This window comes from Lolium rigidum, chromosome 7 (genome assembly GCF_022539505.1).
Source record: "Lolium rigidum isolate FL_2022 chromosome 7, APGP_CSIRO_Lrig_0.1, whole genome shotgun sequence".
NCBI classification, from domain to species: Eukaryota; Viridiplantae; Streptophyta; class Magnoliopsida; order Poales; family Poaceae; genus Lolium; species Lolium rigidum.
In genome coordinates this window covers 72,417,205-72,438,251 of record NC_061514.1, presented here as the reverse complement: position 1 = coordinate 72,438,251, position 21,047 = coordinate 72,417,205, and the positions used below count along the sequence as shown (strand labels likewise).

At 49.1% G+C, this 21,047-nt stretch overlaps 1 protein-coding gene across 1 annotated transcript; it reads right to left on the bottom strand.

Annotated features, from left to right (window-relative positions):
• Nucleotides 1-9,072: 9,072 nt before the first annotated feature.
• Nucleotides 9,073-12,362, bottom strand: LOC124674845 (probable metal-nicotianamine transporter YSL16). Its single transcript, XM_047210901.1, has 7 exons — nucleotides 11,966-12,362; nucleotides 11,683-11,855; nucleotides 11,200-11,297; nucleotides 10,926-11,060; nucleotides 10,649-10,838; nucleotides 10,432-10,546; nucleotides 9,073-10,279 (listed from the first exon to the last, which is right to left on the bottom strand). The coding sequence occupies exons 1-7, from the start codon at nucleotides 12,345-12,347 to the stop codon at nucleotides 9,354-9,356; spliced, it is 2,019 nt and encodes a 672-aa protein (XP_047066857.1). The 5' UTR covers nucleotides 12,348-12,362; the 3' UTR covers nucleotides 9,073-9,353.
• Between the last annotated feature and the right edge of the window lie 8,685 nt (nucleotides 12,363-21,047).

Below are 21,047 nucleotides of genomic sequence, written 5' to 3'. Positions count from 1 at the left end.
CGCCCGAAGAAATGAAATCAATATAGCAAGTCAATACAGAAGGAGCTTCAAGATCCTATTCGACAAAAGGTAGCAACCCGGAAAAATGGTTCAACCCGAAGAAATAGAGCATTCCATTAGCCGAACAAAAGGCACTCGCCAATATATTCTCAGAGCGCCTCAGTCGCGAATTAATCTCTGAATGCCGCAATACTTTGCGAAGATAAGTCCCCAGGATCCATCCTGCGCGGCGTGGCACCACCTCTGACGGCGCTTTGCTACTTTTTTCCGTATCAACAGATATGAAGAAAAATCCTAACGGACGCGTTAGGTACCCGATAAAACATGATTGGAATTCGGCATCTGGTAAGACCTTAAGCGGCACATGTTGAATTACGCCAGTATCCCGAATCCATGTCCGGGGACGCGAGGGAAGTAGGTTTATACGGATTGCCACAAGTGCATTAACTGGTACCCGAGCTTTCGGATGAACCAGCCCTATTTACCAATATCCCTGTGCAATATAGAAGTCGAGAAAAATATAGTGTTTCCGTGCACTCGAAATATATAAAAAACAATAGCAAAGTTGTTTACCCAAAGTTTCGGCTTCATGAAGAAAAATGTGTATCAAAATAAGACAAGATAGCAAAATAGTTTAGTCGACCCGAGTTTTCGTGTTTTTGTCTTGCAGGTAAATATATAAATGTTTGTAGACTCAACTCGACTCTGCGACTCGAGTGGAGCCTACTCCCATCGGGAGCGCTGGATTTTATTAAGTCTTCCAACAGGAGTCGATAAAAAGAGGGGCTGCGCCCAGAAATATAGTCAAGTTCTTCATCGAGTAGTACAACTTGAGTCTATGCACAAGTGCAAGCACTTGCCCATAGACTCGGGGGCTACTCCCATCGGGAGCGCTGCCGCGCACCCGATAGAAAAGTAATTTCGAGAATCGTCGACATCATCTACGCTACACATGATCTTCGACATGGACCTCGCCTTGTATTTCTTCGACTTCGGAGATGATTATGCTTGGAGTCTCTACGCAAGTCTTCGACTTCACTAGACACTCGGGGGCTACTGACATGGGTATACCCTTCGGGTATCCATTATTAGTATACCTAGCTCGGCTCGGCCCAATATGGAGAAGACCCAAAAAGGCAACTCGAAGAAGTAGTCGACTAGGACTCTTGTAAAACCCTAGGCTGGTTGCATATATAAAGCCAGCCAGGACACCCAATAGAGGGGAACAATAGATAGACAACATAGCTTCGCCTATGGCGGCACCATGTAAACATACATATGATCATATACTAGATTGGTAAAAAAAAACCTAGACTGCTGACGAGGGATCACCTCGCCAATGCCTACGTATTATAGACTTGGGTTTCGGGAGATAGCGACGATGGAGATTCTGGGAGTGAGATTAGGCACACAACGTATCTAGCTTCGGGTCCCCTCGTTGGAGGATCCCTACATGCTGCTAGCAATCTAGACCGGTCTAATCTTTGTACCGCATCTTGCCGTCTTCAACTGGTGGTTTATAAGATAAATCCACCATGATCCTATATACATCAACGGCCACGGTACATGCATGTGCGCATGTCATAACTAGAGGTTGATAAGATAAACCCACGATATATCCTATACTACCTCCGTTTCAAGGAATAAGGCGTCCTCGTTTTATGAGCTTTTTGTTTGACCAAAAATTACTTCAAATAGATAAGGATTATTTCTATGAAATTAGTATCATTAAAAAGTGTTTTTCAATACGAATCCAACGATACTAATTACATATAATATAATTAATATTTTGTTGTTTAATTTTTATGGTCAAAGTTCGTCTTGGAATACGCGTGCGTCTTATTCCTTGAAACGGAGGTAGTATACATCAACGGCTATACATCAACGGCCACAGTACATGCTGCAAAATGACGTCTTGGTTGTCTAAGAGTTTTTTTCTTACAGCAGGTTTGTTTTAATTTTTCTACAGGGAAGATGTTTTTTTAATGCGACATGACAAAGACCCTATGAGGCAAATTTGAACCTCAGCACACAAATGGGCTGTAGCCCATTAATTTTCAGGTGTGGGCCACTAAACTTAAGCGGGTCTCAACCCAAGGGTGTGGTTTCTGAAAAACAAAAAAACACCACATGGTAAGCATGCGGTTATTCCCTCAAAAAAAATAAAAATGCATGCGATTCTACAGGATAGACATGATGAGGAGCCATCATATAAGGAACACGAATAGGAATAGGGACCCCCCCCCCCAACAAAGCACGAATATGTGATTCTCTTTGCTAATTAGAGTATGTGATTCTGTTTACGGTGATTCTTGATTTCATTCTACTTTTTTTTTTGAGGAAACAACGGGGGGGCGATCGCCCACCTGAACTCATTTTCATTAATGCAGGAGCGGGGTTACAGGGAGGGGGGCTTAAAGCCTACACCAATAGGTATGGGGCGGCATACCGCGCCCAAACACAGTGAGAGAGAAGGGATGGGGGGGGAGTTTGGATACAGGGGGGAGTACAGTGCAAGGTGAAAGACATAGTCTAAGAGATGGCCTGGCACCAAGCCAGCAGAGCGCTCGTGTCAACCCTAGAGGGGGCGCGAACGACCCAAAGTCGGAGATGGTCTACTAGCAGGGCTATAATGCGTGGGGTAGACATGTAATCAGCGTCAAACACCATTCTGTTGCGGGATTTCCAGACAGTCCACAGGAGGGCCAGGATGATTGTGTTGCGTGCTTCCAGGTGCATGGGAGGTAAGTCCCCGGAGAGAGCGTCGAGGAGGGTCGGAACGTCGGCGTCCACGGGGGGGGCGACCTGAGGGGGAGACGACACTCCAAAAGGGGCGAAGGCGGGGGCAGCCGATGAACAAATGCGAGGTGTCTTCTAGCTGATTCGGGCAGAAGGGGCAATCTGGGGAGGGCACACATCTGATGCGGTGTAGCAGCGCCCGTGTCCTGGTCTTGCAAAGGCGCAGTATCCAAAAAGAACACCCGCACCTTGAGAGGCGCAAAGCAGACCCAGTTGACGTCCTGTCCGGGGACGATACAACCTGAGGAGTGGAGGGACCGGTAGATGTCCCCTATGGAGAAGTCGGTCAATGGGCCGAGCGAGATGGTTCGAATGTCCGGCGACGAGGTGAGGGAGATCCGGGAGAGGCAAGCATGGATGAACTCCATCTCACCGGCGGCTGCTGCAGAGACTCGGTGAACAAGTGGGACCTCGGCCTCCCCCCCCCCCCCCCCGAGGGTATCGACGATAGTGGCGAGGGGGCGGAGGCAGTGGGAGAAGGCCGCGGGGATGGCAGCCGACAGGGGGCCCAGCGGGGTCCAACCATCGTACCAAAGCGAGGTGGAGCGCCCGTCACGGGGTTCAACTCTCGTAATGGAGCGGTACAGTGGAATGAGTGATTGGAAGCCCTTCCAAGCGGGGTGGCCACATGCGGGTGGGCACCGAGGTAACTGCGCTTCACCCACCTGGTCCAGGGGGAGTCTCGTCCGGTGAACAACCCGTGCAGCGCCTTCAACAGGAGACATTTGTTCTGGAGACCGAGATCCACAACACCCAGCCCACCTTCAGATCGCAGACGGAAAACGTAGTCCCAAGCAACTTGGCAATCACCACCAGAGCATTTATCTTTTGCCTTCCAGAACATCGCCCGACGCGGTCGATCCATTTTTGAGAGCGTCCCTTTGGGGATCGGTAGCACAGACATGGCAAAAGATGGGAGGGCCGACAGGACTGCCGTAGTGAGGGTGAGGCGCCCGCCAATTGGGAGCAAGGACGTCCGCCATCCGGGGATGCGCTTGGAGATCTTGACTGAGATGAATTCTAGTGCAGCAGCAGGGAGTTTGTGGTCCGAGAGCGGCAGCCCTAGGTAAGTCTGGGGGAAGGATGAGACGGGACATCCGATGATGCCTGCGAGATCCGAGGCTAGTTCGGCAGCGACACCGCCAACTGGGACGAAGGTGCTCTTGTGGAAGTTAATGTGTAGACCAGTAGCCTGCGAGAAGAGGTCAAGGAGCTCACGGAGGCGACGGACTTGGGAGTGTTCAGCTCTCAGGATCAGCAGGGTATCATCTGCATATTGGATCACAGGGCACGGAAGGTCGTCAACAAGTGGGTGCAACAGGCGGTCGCCGCCTCCCTCCATGGCGATGAGGCAGGGGAGGAGGTCAGCGACAGCAAGGTACAGGTACGGCGACAGGGGGTCTCCCTGACGCAGCCCATTCTTGCAAGAAATCCATCGCCCCGGGACACCATTCAGAAGCACAGCAGTCCGCCCAGTATTAAGAATTGCGGAGATCCAGGACCGAAACATGGGGCCGAGGCCACGAGCATCAAGAATAGCATCCAGCGCCTCCCAGTTGACGGAGTCGAATGCTTTCTTAAAGTCGAGCTTGAGCACCACAGCTGGGGATCCCCGGGCTTGGCAGCTTTGGACCACATCGGCGGCGTAGAGGAAGTTGTCGACAATGTTCCGCCCTTTGACAAACCCAGACTGCTCAAAGGAGATGAGGCGCTCGATGTAGTGCTGCAGCCTCGTTAAGGATTCGAGTGATAATCTTCATAACACAGTTCTGGAGCGAGATGGGGCGGAAGCCGTCAGCTGTCAGTACATCGTCTTTTTTCGGAATGAGAGAAATAAACGCCCGGTTGAGTCCGTCAACGGGTGCCACCCCGTCGTAGAAATCCTGAAGAAAGGCCATGAGGTCTGAACTGACAATATCCCAGAAGATACGAAAGAAGACGGGGCCAAAGCCATCGGGGCCGGGGCTGCTATCAATGCGCATGGCCCAAACGGCATCTTTTGCTTCTTGCAGGGTAAAAGGCCTCTCTAGCTCCTGTAGCCCTGCAACTCGCGGCATGGCGGCGCCCGTAGGTCAAAGCCCCACAACGGGGGGGTGGAGGCGCCAAGAAGGCCAACATAGAAGTTATGCAACAATTCAGCTTTTTCTGCATGGTTGTACACGACTCTGTCGCCATCATGAAGTACTTTAATCTGATTTTTTCTGAGACGCGCCGACGCGCAGGCATGGAAGAATTTGGTATTATCCTCACCAAAACGGCATAGTCGAAACTTGAACCGTTGCTTCCAGTAAACATCCAGGGCCTTATATTCCACGGAGAGGCGCAGACTGACGCGATCCCTCAGTAGTTTTTCAGGGGGCAGCAGGGCGCGGAGTTCTTCGGTAAGGTCAAGCAGCTCAATTACCTTTCTGCAGTTAGAGACCACTTTGGCAGGGCGACGCCGGTTTTTGGCCCATTTTTTGACTCAGCACGGGTCCATTTCAGAGTGTTGCACAGTCTCCACGAGGCGCACGTAAGCGACCGGTTCTGCGGCCGGCCCCAGACGGAGGCCACAATGGCCCGGTACTCGGGGGAGAAAGCCCACATCTTCTCATATCTGAAAATATGAGTTTTTGGAGCGCGGGAAGAGGCGGTCAGCAACAGGGGCACATGATCCGAGGTGTTCCGAACCAATGAGTTTTTGTTGTTTACCATTCTAGAAATTGCACGTGATTCTAGAAAGAAATATTCGATGGCACTGTAAGAAGAGAAGCACCATACCCTTATGAGTGGCACACTGGCTCATATTCGAACCTTCATTATTTTTTTTCTTTTTCGTAGGAAAATACTAGGAATGCCTGGGTACAAGGTATAGCAGTACCATATGTCGTAGTCTTGGTTAGGAGCACTTCCGTCGAGAATTGGGCGTGTGTTTCTGGCCTTCCAGTGATCGACATACAGTATACGAAATGATCTTTTCCACGTAGGAATATAAGCATCAGTGTACCACGTACAGTAGCTTACACGCACGAACCAGCTCGTGAGCAATAATATGCCACGACCCCCATAATCTTTACGCAAAAAAGAGATGCCTATGTTTCCATCCATCCAAGTGTGTATGTTCGAACAGTACGTCTTCTGTCTGCGTGAGTTGCAGGCGCAAACGGAAGTGGAGGCGTGGAGCACGATTTGCGGCCGAGGTTTTTATTCCTCACAACAGTACAATCGCACGTAAGTACCCTATTCCAACCCATCCAATTATTCAGCAGGCCTATCCGATTGCTACATCCACGATGATCGGAGTGATAAGAACAAGATGACGCAAACTGTTCGCTGAACTGTACTCCATGCCAACTATTTTGGTTCGGTTCAGAGCTCTCCACCGAATCGATGGGTGTGAGGAGCCGACCTCCGAGTTGAGGTGACAGCAGTGGAAGGGAGGAGAAAGGGATAACCCACGGCAGCCATGGAAAAGGGAATGAGCTTCCACGAATAACAATCAGCTCAGTGTGTCGCTCGGTCAGCGCTTCACTGGTCCTGTCCTGTCCCTGTAATGACGGTGAGGCACGCGAGGGCAAAAGGCCTGGGAGGCAATGTGCCAAACGAAATCCCCAAAAGCTAAAAGCTGTGGTGCACGGGAGGCGAAGAATCTCTGCATCGGCGAGTTGAACGAACGAACCGCGGCGGAGTGGACGGAGGGGGCTCGCTGATGCCGACGCCGGGCTCGCGATCGAGAACTGGCACGGCAGATGGATCCAAGAGACCCCGTGGAGGAAGAAGATGGCACGGTAGTGGCAGCGCTGGGCCACGACCGTTAGTGGAAGAGCCGGCGGAATCTGCTGAAAGGCATCGCGATTTTGCGAGCACCCACACGCACAAACAATTAATCCACAGGTCTAGTTCTACTTCTTCGTCGAAACAACCTTTCCCTCCGCTTTATAAATAAAGCCATGACGGCCAAATCGATAATCATGGTGTCAGAGCTTGGGAAACAAAGTAAGGCGCCATTTGATTTTATTTTTTTTGAGGGGAAAGACATCGTGACAAGTTTTATTGATCAATCAACTAACGGTTACATCGTTGATCATAGTTGAACAATAAAACTTGGTGGATCATCACCAGATTCCTTAGCTAAAGTATGAGTATTGCATTCCTTTATGGAGTATTACATTTGAGTCCCTTGGACGGAAGACAATTTTTTCGATAAAGGGAATAAATTAATATAAAAAATGTCAATTACATACAGCCTCTGCAACAACGCAACATCCTAATGGCAGTACGGATACACACATAAAAAAAACTAAAAAAGAAAAGTCCCGCTATAGTATCCCAAGCCTAGCAACAATAATACAACCACCCTCTAGACAACACCTGAAATACAGACTCTCCAAAAGAGACGCCTTTAAGAAGAAAACAGTGCATCAACGCCGTCGTCGCCCGATCAAAGATCTTAGGCTTTCACCCTGAAGATAGTCCCCGCTGTCAAAACAATGTCTCCAACAAGGTCATTGCCAGGCCCAGTTAAAGCTAGACCTTGGATTTTCACCCTGAAAGATAGGATTCTGAATTTCACCTGTGCTGCCACGCCCACTTTCATACCACCTACTGCGAATCCGGAACACCAAGCAAGTTCCTCAACATCGCGGAGACTTGAACCTTCTTTAGCTAATCCACAATCCCGCCTTCATGAAATTCTCTGCTTCTGACTTCACCATGGATGAAAAGTCTCTTGATGTCAACACAGAACAGAGCTTCGCGCCGCTCCATCCGGAACCAAACGGCTGGAATAAAAGCATGGGTGCGCGTGACCGAATACCACCCGATCCTGCGAACTCCACGCAAAAGATGCACTGTTCCATTCGATGTCGGAGCCTTCCGGAACTCATCACTCGGGCTAGATGAAGAAAGATCGGCATCCGAACGTCTTCATCTTCGCGGAAGAAGAACCCTAGGACCACCACCATGAAAGCCGGAACGTCCGGCCCCCACGCCACCGCCATGGCTGGGAACCGCGGTCCATCTTCTTCCTCCAACCCGGCCGGTGGAGGTCAGCAGCGATCCCGCTGTCGCCCTTTCCCCGCCGATTTCCGCCACACCACCGCGTCTCCCGCCATGATCCAGGTGAATTAGCCGAAGGCCACCACCACCAAACCTCCCGTCCACCGTCGCCGCCCCTGGAAGACCCCGCCTCCACGCGAAGGGGAGTCCATGGACGCGCCACCACCGCCCCCTGCCTTTGGCAGGCGGACGCGGCCGCCACCGCCGACCCCGACGGCGGCAGCGGCCAAGAGGAGGAAGATGGGCCACCTCTTATTGGGTTCGGGTCGTCGCCCGGAGCCGCCTCGCGCGAGACGACCCGGGGCGAAGGTGGGAAGGGAGGAGAGGGGATGGGAGGGGCGGTGGTGGAGGGTGGAGGGCCGGCGGCGGCACTGGGAGGGTGTAGGGAGGAGGAATAGCAATGCCCTGGTAGATTACACAGGCAGCTGTTGCTGAATCTGCTCCTTCAATCATTGTGTTCAGAACTTCAATCTGATTTTCTGAAGCAATTCCATCATGCATTGTCATAGCTTCAGTGGTGGAGCATGTTTTACGATTGCTTGCAGCCATGAATCTCCTTGTACTCTCACGAATGACGACACCAGTAGCTCCTTTCCTAGAATCATAATCTAAAGCAACATCAATGTTTACTGAAACAAAATTTGCCAAGAACTCGTCTTCGGCTTGATCCCTTTTTCCATTGCTCTGGTAAAATTTGCAGCCAGTGCTCTAATGGATATAGATGCATCAATTACTCTCTCCTCCTTTCTCACCATTTACCACACTTCTTCTCATCCAACAAATCTACCAGGCGGTCACCAGAATCAATTCTCCAAGTCAGGTTCAGCAATCTGCAATTTTTCTATAATCCATGTAGCAAATCATATACTCAAGTACTGCACTTCCTGTAGCTGTTGCTTCAGAAACTAGTTTTCCCAAGCCATTGAAGAACACCATGCAAGGTTTTCCAAGCAAAAATCTGAACTTTCGCTGGTACAGAGCACTTCCACGCACAATCCCGAACAGAATTCAAACCTGATCTTCCCCTACCATCCGCCCTTATATTTTTCCTGCCTAACTGATGATGCCATTTCATGTGATAAGCCGAACGGACAGTAAAACAGGCATTGTTTGTATATTTCCATGCTACAACATCTTCTGCTCCACCATACAGACTTAACAGAATAGATAATACTTGTTGTGCATTAATCGGCCAGAAAATTGATCTGATTAGTTCTTCATCCCATTCACCCGAAATTGGATCAATTAGGTTCTGCACTTTTGAATATATAGTATAGTACCTCTAGGTGGCATCACTTTCCCAGTTGGGGCTCACCGGAAGCCATTTGATTTGATCTCAGCACGCGACAACAAGCAATTGTTCCGTCGCTCTGAAAATTTCCGCCTCTGCTAACATGTACAGGGTACACGACCTAGTGTCTAGACTCTTATCAACAAGCTGCCGAATTTACCGGCATTACTCTATGTAATTGTAACCCCAAAGTGCTCATCTTACTATAATCTGATGATGTACATCTCTAGCTTCCGGGTGTGAACTTCATGCAGATGGGTGGCTTGATCTTGGCCAGCGCGAGCAGCGACGACGGGAATATCCATATCCCGTCGCCGCAGATCAACCCAGACGCGACGGCTGGTATGAGCAGCGCGGCTTTCTTCCCGTTGAGCTTGTGCCAGAGGAACACCACAAGGCTCCCCACGCACATGTCAATGGCAAAGCTCGCGCCAACGAGGAACGGCACAGCCATGGCCATGGGCAGCGGCACGAACCTCCCGATCCTCCGTGGCAGGAAGTCCCTGGCCAGGTTCGCCAGCACCGCGAAGGCGAAGAAGGCCGCACAGAGTTGCAGGCAGTGCTTCGGCAGCGCGTCGAAGCCCTCCACGCCGAGGATGGCCATGTTGCGGTAGATAAGTGCATAGGGCGCTTTCCAGTAACCATCCGGGTTGCCGATGTCGAATGCCTCATAGAAGAGGTAGAAGGTGAGTGGCGCCACCACACAGCCCATGAGCGTGCCCACGGCCTGCCCCACCAGCATCGACCGCGGCGATGTCAGCGTCAGGTGTGCTGTCTTGAAGTCGTGCATCAGATCCGCCGAGACGAGCACCAGCTGCTTGACAAGCCCGCAGGTGACCAGCCCGGCCACCACGCCGTTATCCTTCCCTGCCCACGCCGCGAACACGAACAGCGCCACCTTGCCGTAGTTGTAGCCCATGTTCATGTCGGTGAGCCCCGTGCCGTAGGCATTGCAGAACCCCAGCGCCGGTGCCAGGAGGTACGCGATCACCACGTAGTACCACTTCACCTGCCGGAATATGAGCGGGATGGCCACCACCGCGATGGCGCTGAGCAGGACATACCCGGCGTAGGTCACCCAGGACGGGATGTTGTCACGGTTGAACACCTCGTTGCGCTGCATGTCGTCGATGGCCGAGTCCGCATCCGCCACTGCAATGTACCACGTAATAAGAAACTAAGCACACAAATTGATTATTATCGGTTTTGTCAAATCTCAGTCCTCAAGATCTTTAAAAAAGAATGTGAGTCAACGTCTGAACATGTAGACATAAGAAAATCAAAAATCAACTTTACGACTTTACCTCTGTTAAGTCGACCGCGCTTCGATTTTTCGCGTATGCTGTTGAGGGTGACAATGATGACTTTGAAGAAGTTGTAGGAGCCGTCTCCAATGAGCAGTGCAATGCAGAGGAAGGCCTGGACGAGGAACGATTTGGAGGCAAATAATTCAAGATAAGAAACGCATATTGTGCCTGCCTGCACTAGCCTTAATTAGAAGAGGTGAATTCAGGAACATACCTTGTAACCGTAGAGGCCTGTCATGCTGCTGGGAGACGCCTTTGCTGAGTACCAATTCCCCTCCTGTTTCTTCATGAGCGGCCACATTACTCCATAAGACAGAACAGCGCCAAAGAGGAGAGAAAGGTTGACGAGGTGTGAACAGATCATCCCGGCGCCAACATAGGTCAGACTGAAGTCGAAGAAGAATCTGGCCATCGAATTAAAGTTAGAGAGGTGACGCTTTTGAACAACTGAAGCTTACGATTTGGCAGTGAGAAAAATCCATAGACATTACGATTGCTTCCAAGCTTTCAGCCCAAATGTGGGGAACTGCACGAATCCGCAGGAGTCGCCGCCGGTGTAGAACCATTGGAAAAAGCTCCAGAAGAAGCTGATCCCGAAGTACTTGAGGAACCCAAGGACCTGTTTCCTGTTGTAAAGGTGAAACTTTTTAATCAGTCGAGGTCATTCATTTCCTAAAACGTTGAGCACTTCAATTTCATCAGCGCACGTAGCTGGAATAAAAGAGCGTGCCTTTTCTGCAGGTAAAATAGGAAAAGAGAGCATACTTTGCGTTCTTATCTCCTTGAGGTGTGTGGAAGCCGTTTATGAGGACGGCAGTCGCAGTCCCACTTGGATAGGTTAGTTTATAGTCGATGACGAGCACCTGTATTTAGTTTCACCAAACACCAGTTAACTTAAAAGACGGATTGCGACTATTTAGATCACTTGTAGAGTAGTAAAAGGTCTTTCTGATCAACACTGCAATAACTAAATCTAGACCAGGTTATGTCAGCAGTGCACCGTAGCGTCACGCACTGGTAACTTGACAAGTGAGAACATGAGAAAACAATGGTTGCAGTGATGGAACGATCTTCCGAGTGATGCCAAAGTTTCAGTACTTTTCGGACAGTAACGGCAAGAAAACTCCGGACAGGGGAAAATTCAGGAAGTGCGGCTCAAATCATCAACTGGTAAACGCTGACAAGTAGTCGGATATGGAAAGATCAGAGGAGGGCGAGGGGAAAGTGTGGGAATGGAATCTTACGTACCTTTCTGAGGGGGAGCAAGGTGAGGAGGCCGACGAAGCTGACGGCGAGGAGGAAGCCCATCATCCATCCGATGCCGGGGTCCTTGTAGCTCCCCGGCACGTTGCCCGGCGTGCTCGCCCCGGCCAGCTCGTACGTCTTCTTGTCCAGCCCCAGCAAGAATGACCCGAACCCGCCTGCAAGGCATGGATTAATGAGCGAATTAATCGAGATTCGGGAATTAATTAACGCAATGGCGGCGGGGGGCGCTCGAATGGGGGAAGAATCGATTAGTTTGATGACATACCTCCGAATCCGATGGTGTAGCAGGCGACGATGCATGTCTGGACGACGGTGTTCTCCTGCCGTGTGAAGGGGCGTGAGGCAATGCCGAGCCGGTGGAGCGCGTGCGTCCATCCGCGGAGCGCGAGGAAGGCGAGCAGCGCGGCCGAGACGTTGAGCGTGGGCACGATCCCCGTGGTGAGGCTGAGCTTCATGACGATGACGGTGTAGACGACGCCGATGAGCAGCGCCGCCACCAGGCCGCGGGCCGTCAGCTGCTCGCGCCACGGCGGGACGCGCTCCGCCGCGCGCGCCGCGGCCGGCTCCGACTCCATGTCCGCCCCGGCCTCGCGCGGCGCCTTCTCGATCTCGACGGCTCCCGCGCCGCCCAGCTCGTGGCGGTCCATGCCGGCGGCCCGCGGGACGAGCAGCTCGAGCTCTCCGGCGGCGGCGGCGCCTGCGGGTTTGGGAGGGAGACGCAGGCGTGAGTTCATCTATCTGCGCGCGCCCATGTGCAGTGCTCGTGCACCGGCGGCAATGACAACGCGAAGGGTTGTTGACTGACTATGGACGGACCCTTTGGCAAACGAGTTGAGTTTTGTCATTTTTTTAGTACGGAGTAATAAAGAACACAACCCAAGAACAACCAGGGCATCTGCTCTACTCCTCGAGGCCAGAAGTGGCAAGAAGAGAACGAGAGGAGGAGGAGGAGGAAGACGTCAAACTGGGACGAAGATATCACGGGGCAGCAGAATAGATGAACGGAAACGCATCCACACGATCAAACTCTGACGAACATCGACGCGACAACTCACCTCACCTGGCTGAACGAATCTGGTTCCGCCGCCACAGGCACCCCTCCGCCGGCCGGCCGACTCTCGGAACGCCGCACGCGATCTCTCACCGTCACCGGCGACGAGTAATCTGATCTCCGAGGAGGCGAAGTCAGACTCTGGAGTGGACGGACACGGGCGCGAGCCGCGACTTATAAGCGGCGGACGGCCGCCCTGTACTACACTACACGCGCGTCAGGACGGGGGCGCTGAAGTACAAAAGAGAATACGAGTTTCGGGGCTGCAGTACAAACGGGAACGGGACATGGCTGAAAATCGACGGTCGGTCAGCGATGTGCCATCTTTTTCCACCGCCAACCCCCAGGAGAGCCAAGACCTCGACGCCAGCCGTTCTTCCTTCCGCACCACTTGACCTGCGGTTGGGTGCGGGATGGCGACGTCAAGAAAAATATGTGACCCATCGTCGGATCGGAGCTCGGTGGCTGGAGTATATTTTTCTGTGTTTGTTCTCTACTAGGTCATGTCGTGCGCCCATTCCACGTGGTTGTTTTTTTTTTTTTGAACAAGTGTTGGTTTGTTAGATACTCCTACATTGGAATGGATCGGACGCACACGCACTACCATATAGCACCAGGTGGTTTCTTTCTTTAAAAGATTGATTGACGATACAAAAAGGTGTCAGTAGTTTTCTATGAAGGTTCACAGAAACTACCTGGACTTAGTACTCGTGCGTATATGTTATACTGCACAACCTTGCGTGATTCAAGAGCATGCGGATCACCACCTGCAGTACAACTGCTTCTCGAAGAATGATGTGGATTCATACTTTCATAGTAGTTCGACCTTTTTTCATTTTTATCTAAAGAGCTTATAAATATGATTTTTTTTAATATAGTGATACCACTTTAGCTCATGAGCCAAAAGACCTTTCGAAGATTTGGTGCACATGGAACCATTGATGAGATTTTTATAAAAAAAAACCATATTTCTAACTTTCAAAAAAATGATAGTTCACACGTTCATCATATATACCATCAACGCGTGAACAATCAGTTAAGAATAATGTGTATTTTGACCTACACAGAAATAGCAAAAGTGTGGATCTCAGTGTGGCGTTTTTAAGTCTCTAAAAGAATATTTGATTTTGTTATTTTTGTGTAGCCTATACTAAAACAAACTTCGCACTACAATTTTGGGTGCTCAAAAGATATATCATTGGATAAGCCCGGAATTATTTTAATTCAAAAAACTTATAAATATGATTTTTAAATTTTAATACATATAGAGCACTAGAGCTCATGTGCCAAAATACTTTCCTAGTACAACTGCACAACCAACATAGATTGCTGTTGAATACATTTCTAGAGTACCAACGGCATCTCCGGTCGTGTTTCTCAAATGGCGTCTGACAAAAGCACTAAACCAGTCATTTAGGGGACACCGTCATGTGGTGCCACGGTTGGAGCGCCTATTTCCAGCCGCGGACCCTGAACTGGGCCCTCACATAAAAAATTAAGTGCGAACTTGTGTCGGCCTCCCTAATAGAACCCCTATGTACAGGGGACGGGTTGGGCGCCCCGGGCAATATTTGGAGCTGGCGTAGACATAGTTGAACTTTGAGGCACTCGGCTGGGGAAGAATATGTGTCCAGCGCTCCTCAAAACCTTTTGGAAGACGCGGTTGGAGATGATGGGAATCTCCAGCGGCCCGACGCAAATGGATAACGGTTGTCCATTTTGGTCTGGTCAGATAGGGGGACACCAAAACCCTAGCCCAACAGCCAGACGAAAATGGACCATCCGATCCACGACGACCCATACCAAGCCCAAATATGGTTAGGTAATGCGTCGGCGCGAACATCGACCATGTATGTGCGCGTCGCGATCTTCTACCCCGTGGCCATGGGCGGGCATATGTGTATTCATGGGTATTCAGGTGAATAGCCAAAATTTTCAATTTTTTTAGATCATATAATACATCTATAAATCTTTGTTTACATTGTATAAAATACAATCCAAGTATTGACTCGATCATGTGGTTGTTCTGCTAGCTAGAGGAAGATTACATGCAAAAGCACATCTAGGGTTCAATCTTTGGTTTTCTCACTATTTTCCAACTCTTATTTGTAGTTTTTATATATTTTGAATACCCATTGATAAAGTCCTACTCCCTCTCATGTCGAGGGCCCGTCAGCTAGTGGCACACAAAGCCACTTTCTCTCCCGCCACCAAACTTTAAAAAAAACATCGGCGCCAAGAGACCTAGCCTGCGATGGAGGACGCCACCGACGACATGGATCTCGCCCTGCCACGACCACCACTGTCGCCCAAGCCGGGAGCAAGACCAATGACAATGCCAACATGCTGAGAAAGAGATGACGGCGCAGAGGGGGTGTAAGAGAACAGGAAGCCCGGTGCCTGGCGAGTCACCACAAGGGCAAGGAAGGACAAGCTAGTAGATGATGCCACGACGAAGGGCACCGCCGAGCTGACCTTAGTCCTTGAGGCCAACGCAAATGTCTAGCTCTACTCCTCAAAGTCTGTCGCACATGTCGTCATCGTAATCAAGCAGGAGACACTTGAACAGATTCAAGCCATTGACGGTGGCGCTTCGTCGACAACCTCAGTGACCTCCCAGTCCTCCAAAACGCATATGCAACATGGTCCTAACTTTCAGCCGGCTACACCATGCCTTGTCCCGCAAGGTCAGCCGCTGCCCACTTGGCTCAGTAGGACACGATCGTCGTCGCCGGAGGTCCCATTCTTCCAGTGCGGTCCGCGGAGCCTAGCCTTGACCTCAACCACACTTATGTGCCCAGTGAAAGCAGGCTTGGCGCCTAGAAAGAGGCAATGGGCGATCCTGCCAGCGAACATGCCCGTGCCTCACAACCTGTTCGGCTGAATCACAGTGCCGATGTCGAGCAACCATGCATGGTCTCCACCACCTATTTACTCATCCAGTTGCATTTGAGACTAGACTTATCCGTAGACCTACTATGTCATGGGCCATGATGCCTACATGCACGAGATGATCAAAGACGGCAATGCCTGCGATTGGAAGAAGATGAGACATTGTTTGGACAATTTGACCAAACCATGGGCCAAGACATCGCAATGGATGAGGATAGTAGCATTAAGGATGAGTTGGCCATGGATGAGGCCGTTCCCAAGGATAATGCCAACACTTGTGATGGGAAGAAGAAGAGCCAAAGGAGTGCATGCTACACGGGCAAGGAGGACCAATTCCTTTGTAAGTCTTAGATGGCAATTAGCCAAGATCCAATTTGCACAAATTAAATAGTGAATTTATTGGAGGAAGGTCACCCAAGATTTTCACAAACAAAGGCTAACTCTCCCAAATTCATAGTGATTGTGACCAACCTTCAATCTAAAAGATATGAGGGTACATCCAACAAGACACCAAGTTCTGCGCGACGATCGATCACGTGCTTTCCGTCCCCGTGAGTGGCCTCGACGCTACCGATTTGGTCAGGCCAATGCCATTATCAAATGCGGCAATGTAAATTGGTTTGCATCTAGTTGCTCTAAATGTTTGTATATGTGTAGGTCTCCCAAGCTTTGGACCACTTAAAGTCCATTCATACAAAATGCTACACGATGGTCCATTGTTGGAAGGTGCTCAAGGAGTTCCTCAAGTGGAGACTTGGCTACGAGGCCTACAAGAAGAGTCTCAAGAATGGCGTGGGCGCCGCATCGACGGTCATTGATGTCAAAGAGGAAGGCCCAACCAATGGTGTCCTTCCATCTCGGCCAAGGGGTCACAGAACCACCAAGGCCGATCTCAAGCGTGATGCATGCATCTGCACTTGCATTGAGATAGACTTTGAAGGCGATGATGGCGTAGAAGGAGTACTTGGCAAAGAGGGATCGGAAGTGACGCCGGGAGAAAGAGGCCACATATGCTACCTTCATTGACCTCACAAAGCGATCTCTTGAAATCCAAGCCATTGAGGCCGATGTCAAACCAGTCAATAAGCTAGCTAGCTTTTGTCTGGACGTAAGTATATTCAGAAAGACAATTTTCCTCTTGTCGAGACACTTGCAACCCGTCATAGACACCAATAATTATTTCCCATCCTATCTTAAGGATTTTCAATTACAACACGCACAGAACAGAACAAACTAGGAGCTGCAAAATCAAAGCCAGCGGCTGGACGCGAACGTCATGAAAGGAGACTTGAACAAGAGTCCATAGCATGATGAGGACATGACACGAGAAGATCATGCTGCCACGCATCAACCAAGATCTGCCGAAGCTTTGATGCTCGGCAAAATGCACAACTACCCCCTCCATTTTGAAAACGGAGTCAACTGCAATATCCGTCCACAAAAACGCACGATTATGCCCGCCCCAGACGTAAAGGATACACATCCCAAAGGATACTCTTCAGAGAGTGCGCGTCACTATCGAAAAGTCATATATGACTCTGTTCGGAAGTACGAACACATCCCAAAGCGGGGATATATAGGGGAATCTTGAATAAGAAAATAGAGCATGCTGGATTCTTTGGAAAAGAGAGGATGCCCCCATGTGCAAAGTGATGAATAATATAAAGTGCATGAATTCTACTAACATGGACCGACGAAGATAATTTAATCCTCGCTTGAAAAGAAGAAGATTGCTTATGCATGATTATCTGCCACATATGTTTCTCTTGAACCGCACCACATTTTGTGATTTAAGAATGGTATACTAGTTGAGTAAAATATTTTAAAAAATCAGTTGCTAGTGCAATAGACAATTTAAATAAAAATACTTTAAATATCTGCAAAACATATTGTTGTTCACATATATCATATTCCTTGGAACTTTGGAAGACACAGAACAATAGAAAACATGCACGGGCCTTCCTTGTCCTTGTGATAGTCGGGCATTTTCAAGCCCAGCCCAAAGCCCAAAAATTTACCATAATTCAAGCGTAAGCTTGCCTGACATAAAAGCCTGAGGCCCAAAGCCTAGCCTGAAAGCCCCAAAAATTGGTAATGGAAAACATTTAAATGTTATTATTAATAACACACTGATACGTCTCCGACGTATCGATAATTTCTTATGTTCCATGCCATATTATTGATGATACCTACATGTTTTATGCACACTTTATGTCATATTCGTGCATTTTCTGGAACTAACCTATTAACAAGATGCCGAAGAGCCAGTTGCTGTTTTCTGCTGTTTTTTGGTTTCAGAAATCCTAGTCTACACTACTTAAAAAGGAGGAAGGTGTTCCCTATTCTGCCTACCACCGCCACTACGACCGAACATTTGGTCGTCAACCAGCGTCCCACTCGCCTGGTTTGCATTCGAGTTCCTCGAAAAATAATAATTCAACCAGCAGTCCCCCCACCAGAGTTCCCTTCCTCCTCGCATCCCCGGTTCCCCACCCTGTGTCCCCGTCCCACCCCGATCTAGCCCTAAACCCAAATGCCGCTATGAAGACGCCCCGCGCTGAGTGGGGTCGCCGCCACCGCCCCGGCGGCAGGCGATCCCTACAACATCCTCCCCATCCACGACCTCCTCTCCGAGCAACCCTCCCTCCGCTTCCCGGAGGTGGGGGGCCTCCGCCCGCCGCCCTACTCGCACTGGCGCGACGACCAGGACCTCATGGACTAGCTCGGCACCTTCTTCAGCCTCCAGCGCGACAGCGTGCGCAACCAGCGTGACCACCTCGTGCTCCTCCTCGCCAATGCGCAGATGCGCGTCTCCTCCGCCGCTCTCTTCATGGTCGACGGCGGGCTCCCACTTCTCTGCTGGCTGCCCCCATCCGCTGATGCACGCCGCCGCTTGCTAGCCCTTCTCGTCGTGCGTCCACTCTGCGTCTAGGCACTGCCATCGGAGTCATTCAGCCGCCTCCATGGTGGCCTTCTCCCTCTGCTTGTTCCCAGGCCAACATCCCGCGCGATGGGGGAACGCTGATGGAGCTCACCCACGCCTGAGTCACGGGTGGGGATGCGCATGGGGGTGAGGACCTTCCTGATGCAAAATTCTTCATGCGGAAAGTTTCTCTGCTACAGGTGCAGTCACATCAGCATCATCGTCGGCGAGGAGGCTACACTGGTACATACGCATCAAGAGCCTGGCCATGGGGAGGCGGACGCGCATAGTCATGGGGATGCTCTTCCCCCTACCCATCTTCATCCTTGGTGAGCCACTGACCAATTTATTGCTATTGTTTTTAGGTATTGTTGGAATTGGGTGAAGCACCACTATTGTTTTGCCAAACTGAACGTTTGCACATCCTCATCAGTTGCTAGCTTGGAGAAGAAAATCAATACCGGAGGGGAAGAAGGCGACAACCAGGCCTCAATGCCTGAGAGTTGATCCCACCGATATATCAATCCCCAACGATTTGGGGAAATTATTCAGAGGTTGAAGATATGTCTTCAGAGGTTGAACATACTTGGATTTAGTAGTGGGATTTATTCCTCCAAATCGATCAACAATGCTCACTTCGTGGCGTCAACTACATGTGAGACATCAAATGCTATCTAGGGTTCTTGGGCACCATTACGATACAAGATTGCAACCTAGCTGTTCAAATGAAGCACTGTGGAGAGCAGACAGTAGACAGGCTTGCAAAACTTGGTATGCCCTCATAACAAGAGTTGTCTGTTCTGCAGGTCGACGCAACAAGATTATGAATATTTATTTACTGGTTGTGTTGTGGTAAAGACAACTAAAACTCCGCATTATACTAGACAAATCTTCACTATCCTTCTGCGCAAATTCAGTTTAACAAGAGAGCCCCTAGATCCATAAACAGACGCTAATGCTTCACTACTGTATTTTTTTTTTTTTGCATAATTGAAGGTCCAAAGACAATACAAGTCTTCATTGAGATGCAATAGCGAGAGATTCAAGACAATATCGGCGTAACAAAGTTTCCTTTTAATGGAAGAGGTGATCATTTTGCACATTAATGTCATTTTACTGATGCAAACAGTACTATGCAAACTGTAGCTCACCTCATTATGGGTAATATTCTCATGTTAGACGATTGCAAGTGCAGCAGCTAATAAGAGTTGCAGAAAGCAGAGGTGCCAGCGGTAAAGAAAATGAAAATGCCAGAGATGCCATGTATTATTCCGTTCTTGCCTTATACGGTGACCCCCAGACCTTATTTACACAGTATGCAAAAGTGTTTTTTGAAGTTGTTCTTAGTAATGCGGAAATACATATGTACATGTATAGTAATATTCATTCCTTTTTCTTTCTCTAAAGTAGTCACCAAAGGCAATGAAGCAACTCTATCTGATATCATTCTCTTTTATATCTGAAATAACCATTTATGTAGGCTTGATATCTCCAATAGTAAGTGTCAGCTTCATCTCAAGTGTTTTTTCCTCACGAAAATTATATTACATAGTTTAGGTCCACCCCAGAATTATTATATTAATAAAGCATTGGCATCTTAAGAGTTTCATGCTACATACCAGCATGATGAGCATGAGGAGGGTAACTAGAAGATGTCGTGTTGTTTCAACTGTTACAAGTTAAATTAGTTGTTGTGTTTCCATGGCCAAAAATTGCTGAGTTCACCGACAGCTATGTAGTTTCACAATCTATGGTTGCATGGTAGATGCTTGTGGCTGTGGCTTCTCTGTTTATACTAATCAGGTTATGTAAGTGACTGATATAGGATGGTTTCAGCTTAGAAGAGTGCTAATTGTCTATCCTGAATGTAGAACAAATTTTCTGAGTACTTCCTGAGAATAACTTGCCTCTTGGTTACAAATACGAAAATAGGTGGATGACATTCTTGGCTTCTTTCCATTTACTGAGGCTACAGTAAAATGTGTAATTCCTACTTGCAGTGTTGCACTATTTCCTTCTGGTTTTATCATCTATACTGGGTCTATGACCAAAAATGGTCAACGTTTTGGTCAAGATCAATTTTTCGGTCTTATTTCCTCTAAATTAAACTAATTTTATGTTGCATACATTAGACTTGTTTCTTGTTTAATCTATATCTATTGTTTTATACTTCATAGTATTAAGTTGAGGTGGGATACTTTTGATCGGCAAGGAGCAACTGCATCAGTTCAAAATGTGGTCTGTATGAGACTGTATGCCGTCTTTGTTCTTGTTCTCCCCCGGTGCCATAATCTCTCTGTTCTTAAATAAATATGAGACTGTATGTCAACATTTTCTTGTCTCTGAAAAAGTTTGATTTGATCTTATCTGATGCTGGTGTGTAGTGCTCGAATACCATAACATAAGATTCATTTGGTTCTTTTGTTCAATTGTACCACTAACTTTTAGGAGAACTGTCGACGGTTTCATGCTGGGAGCATG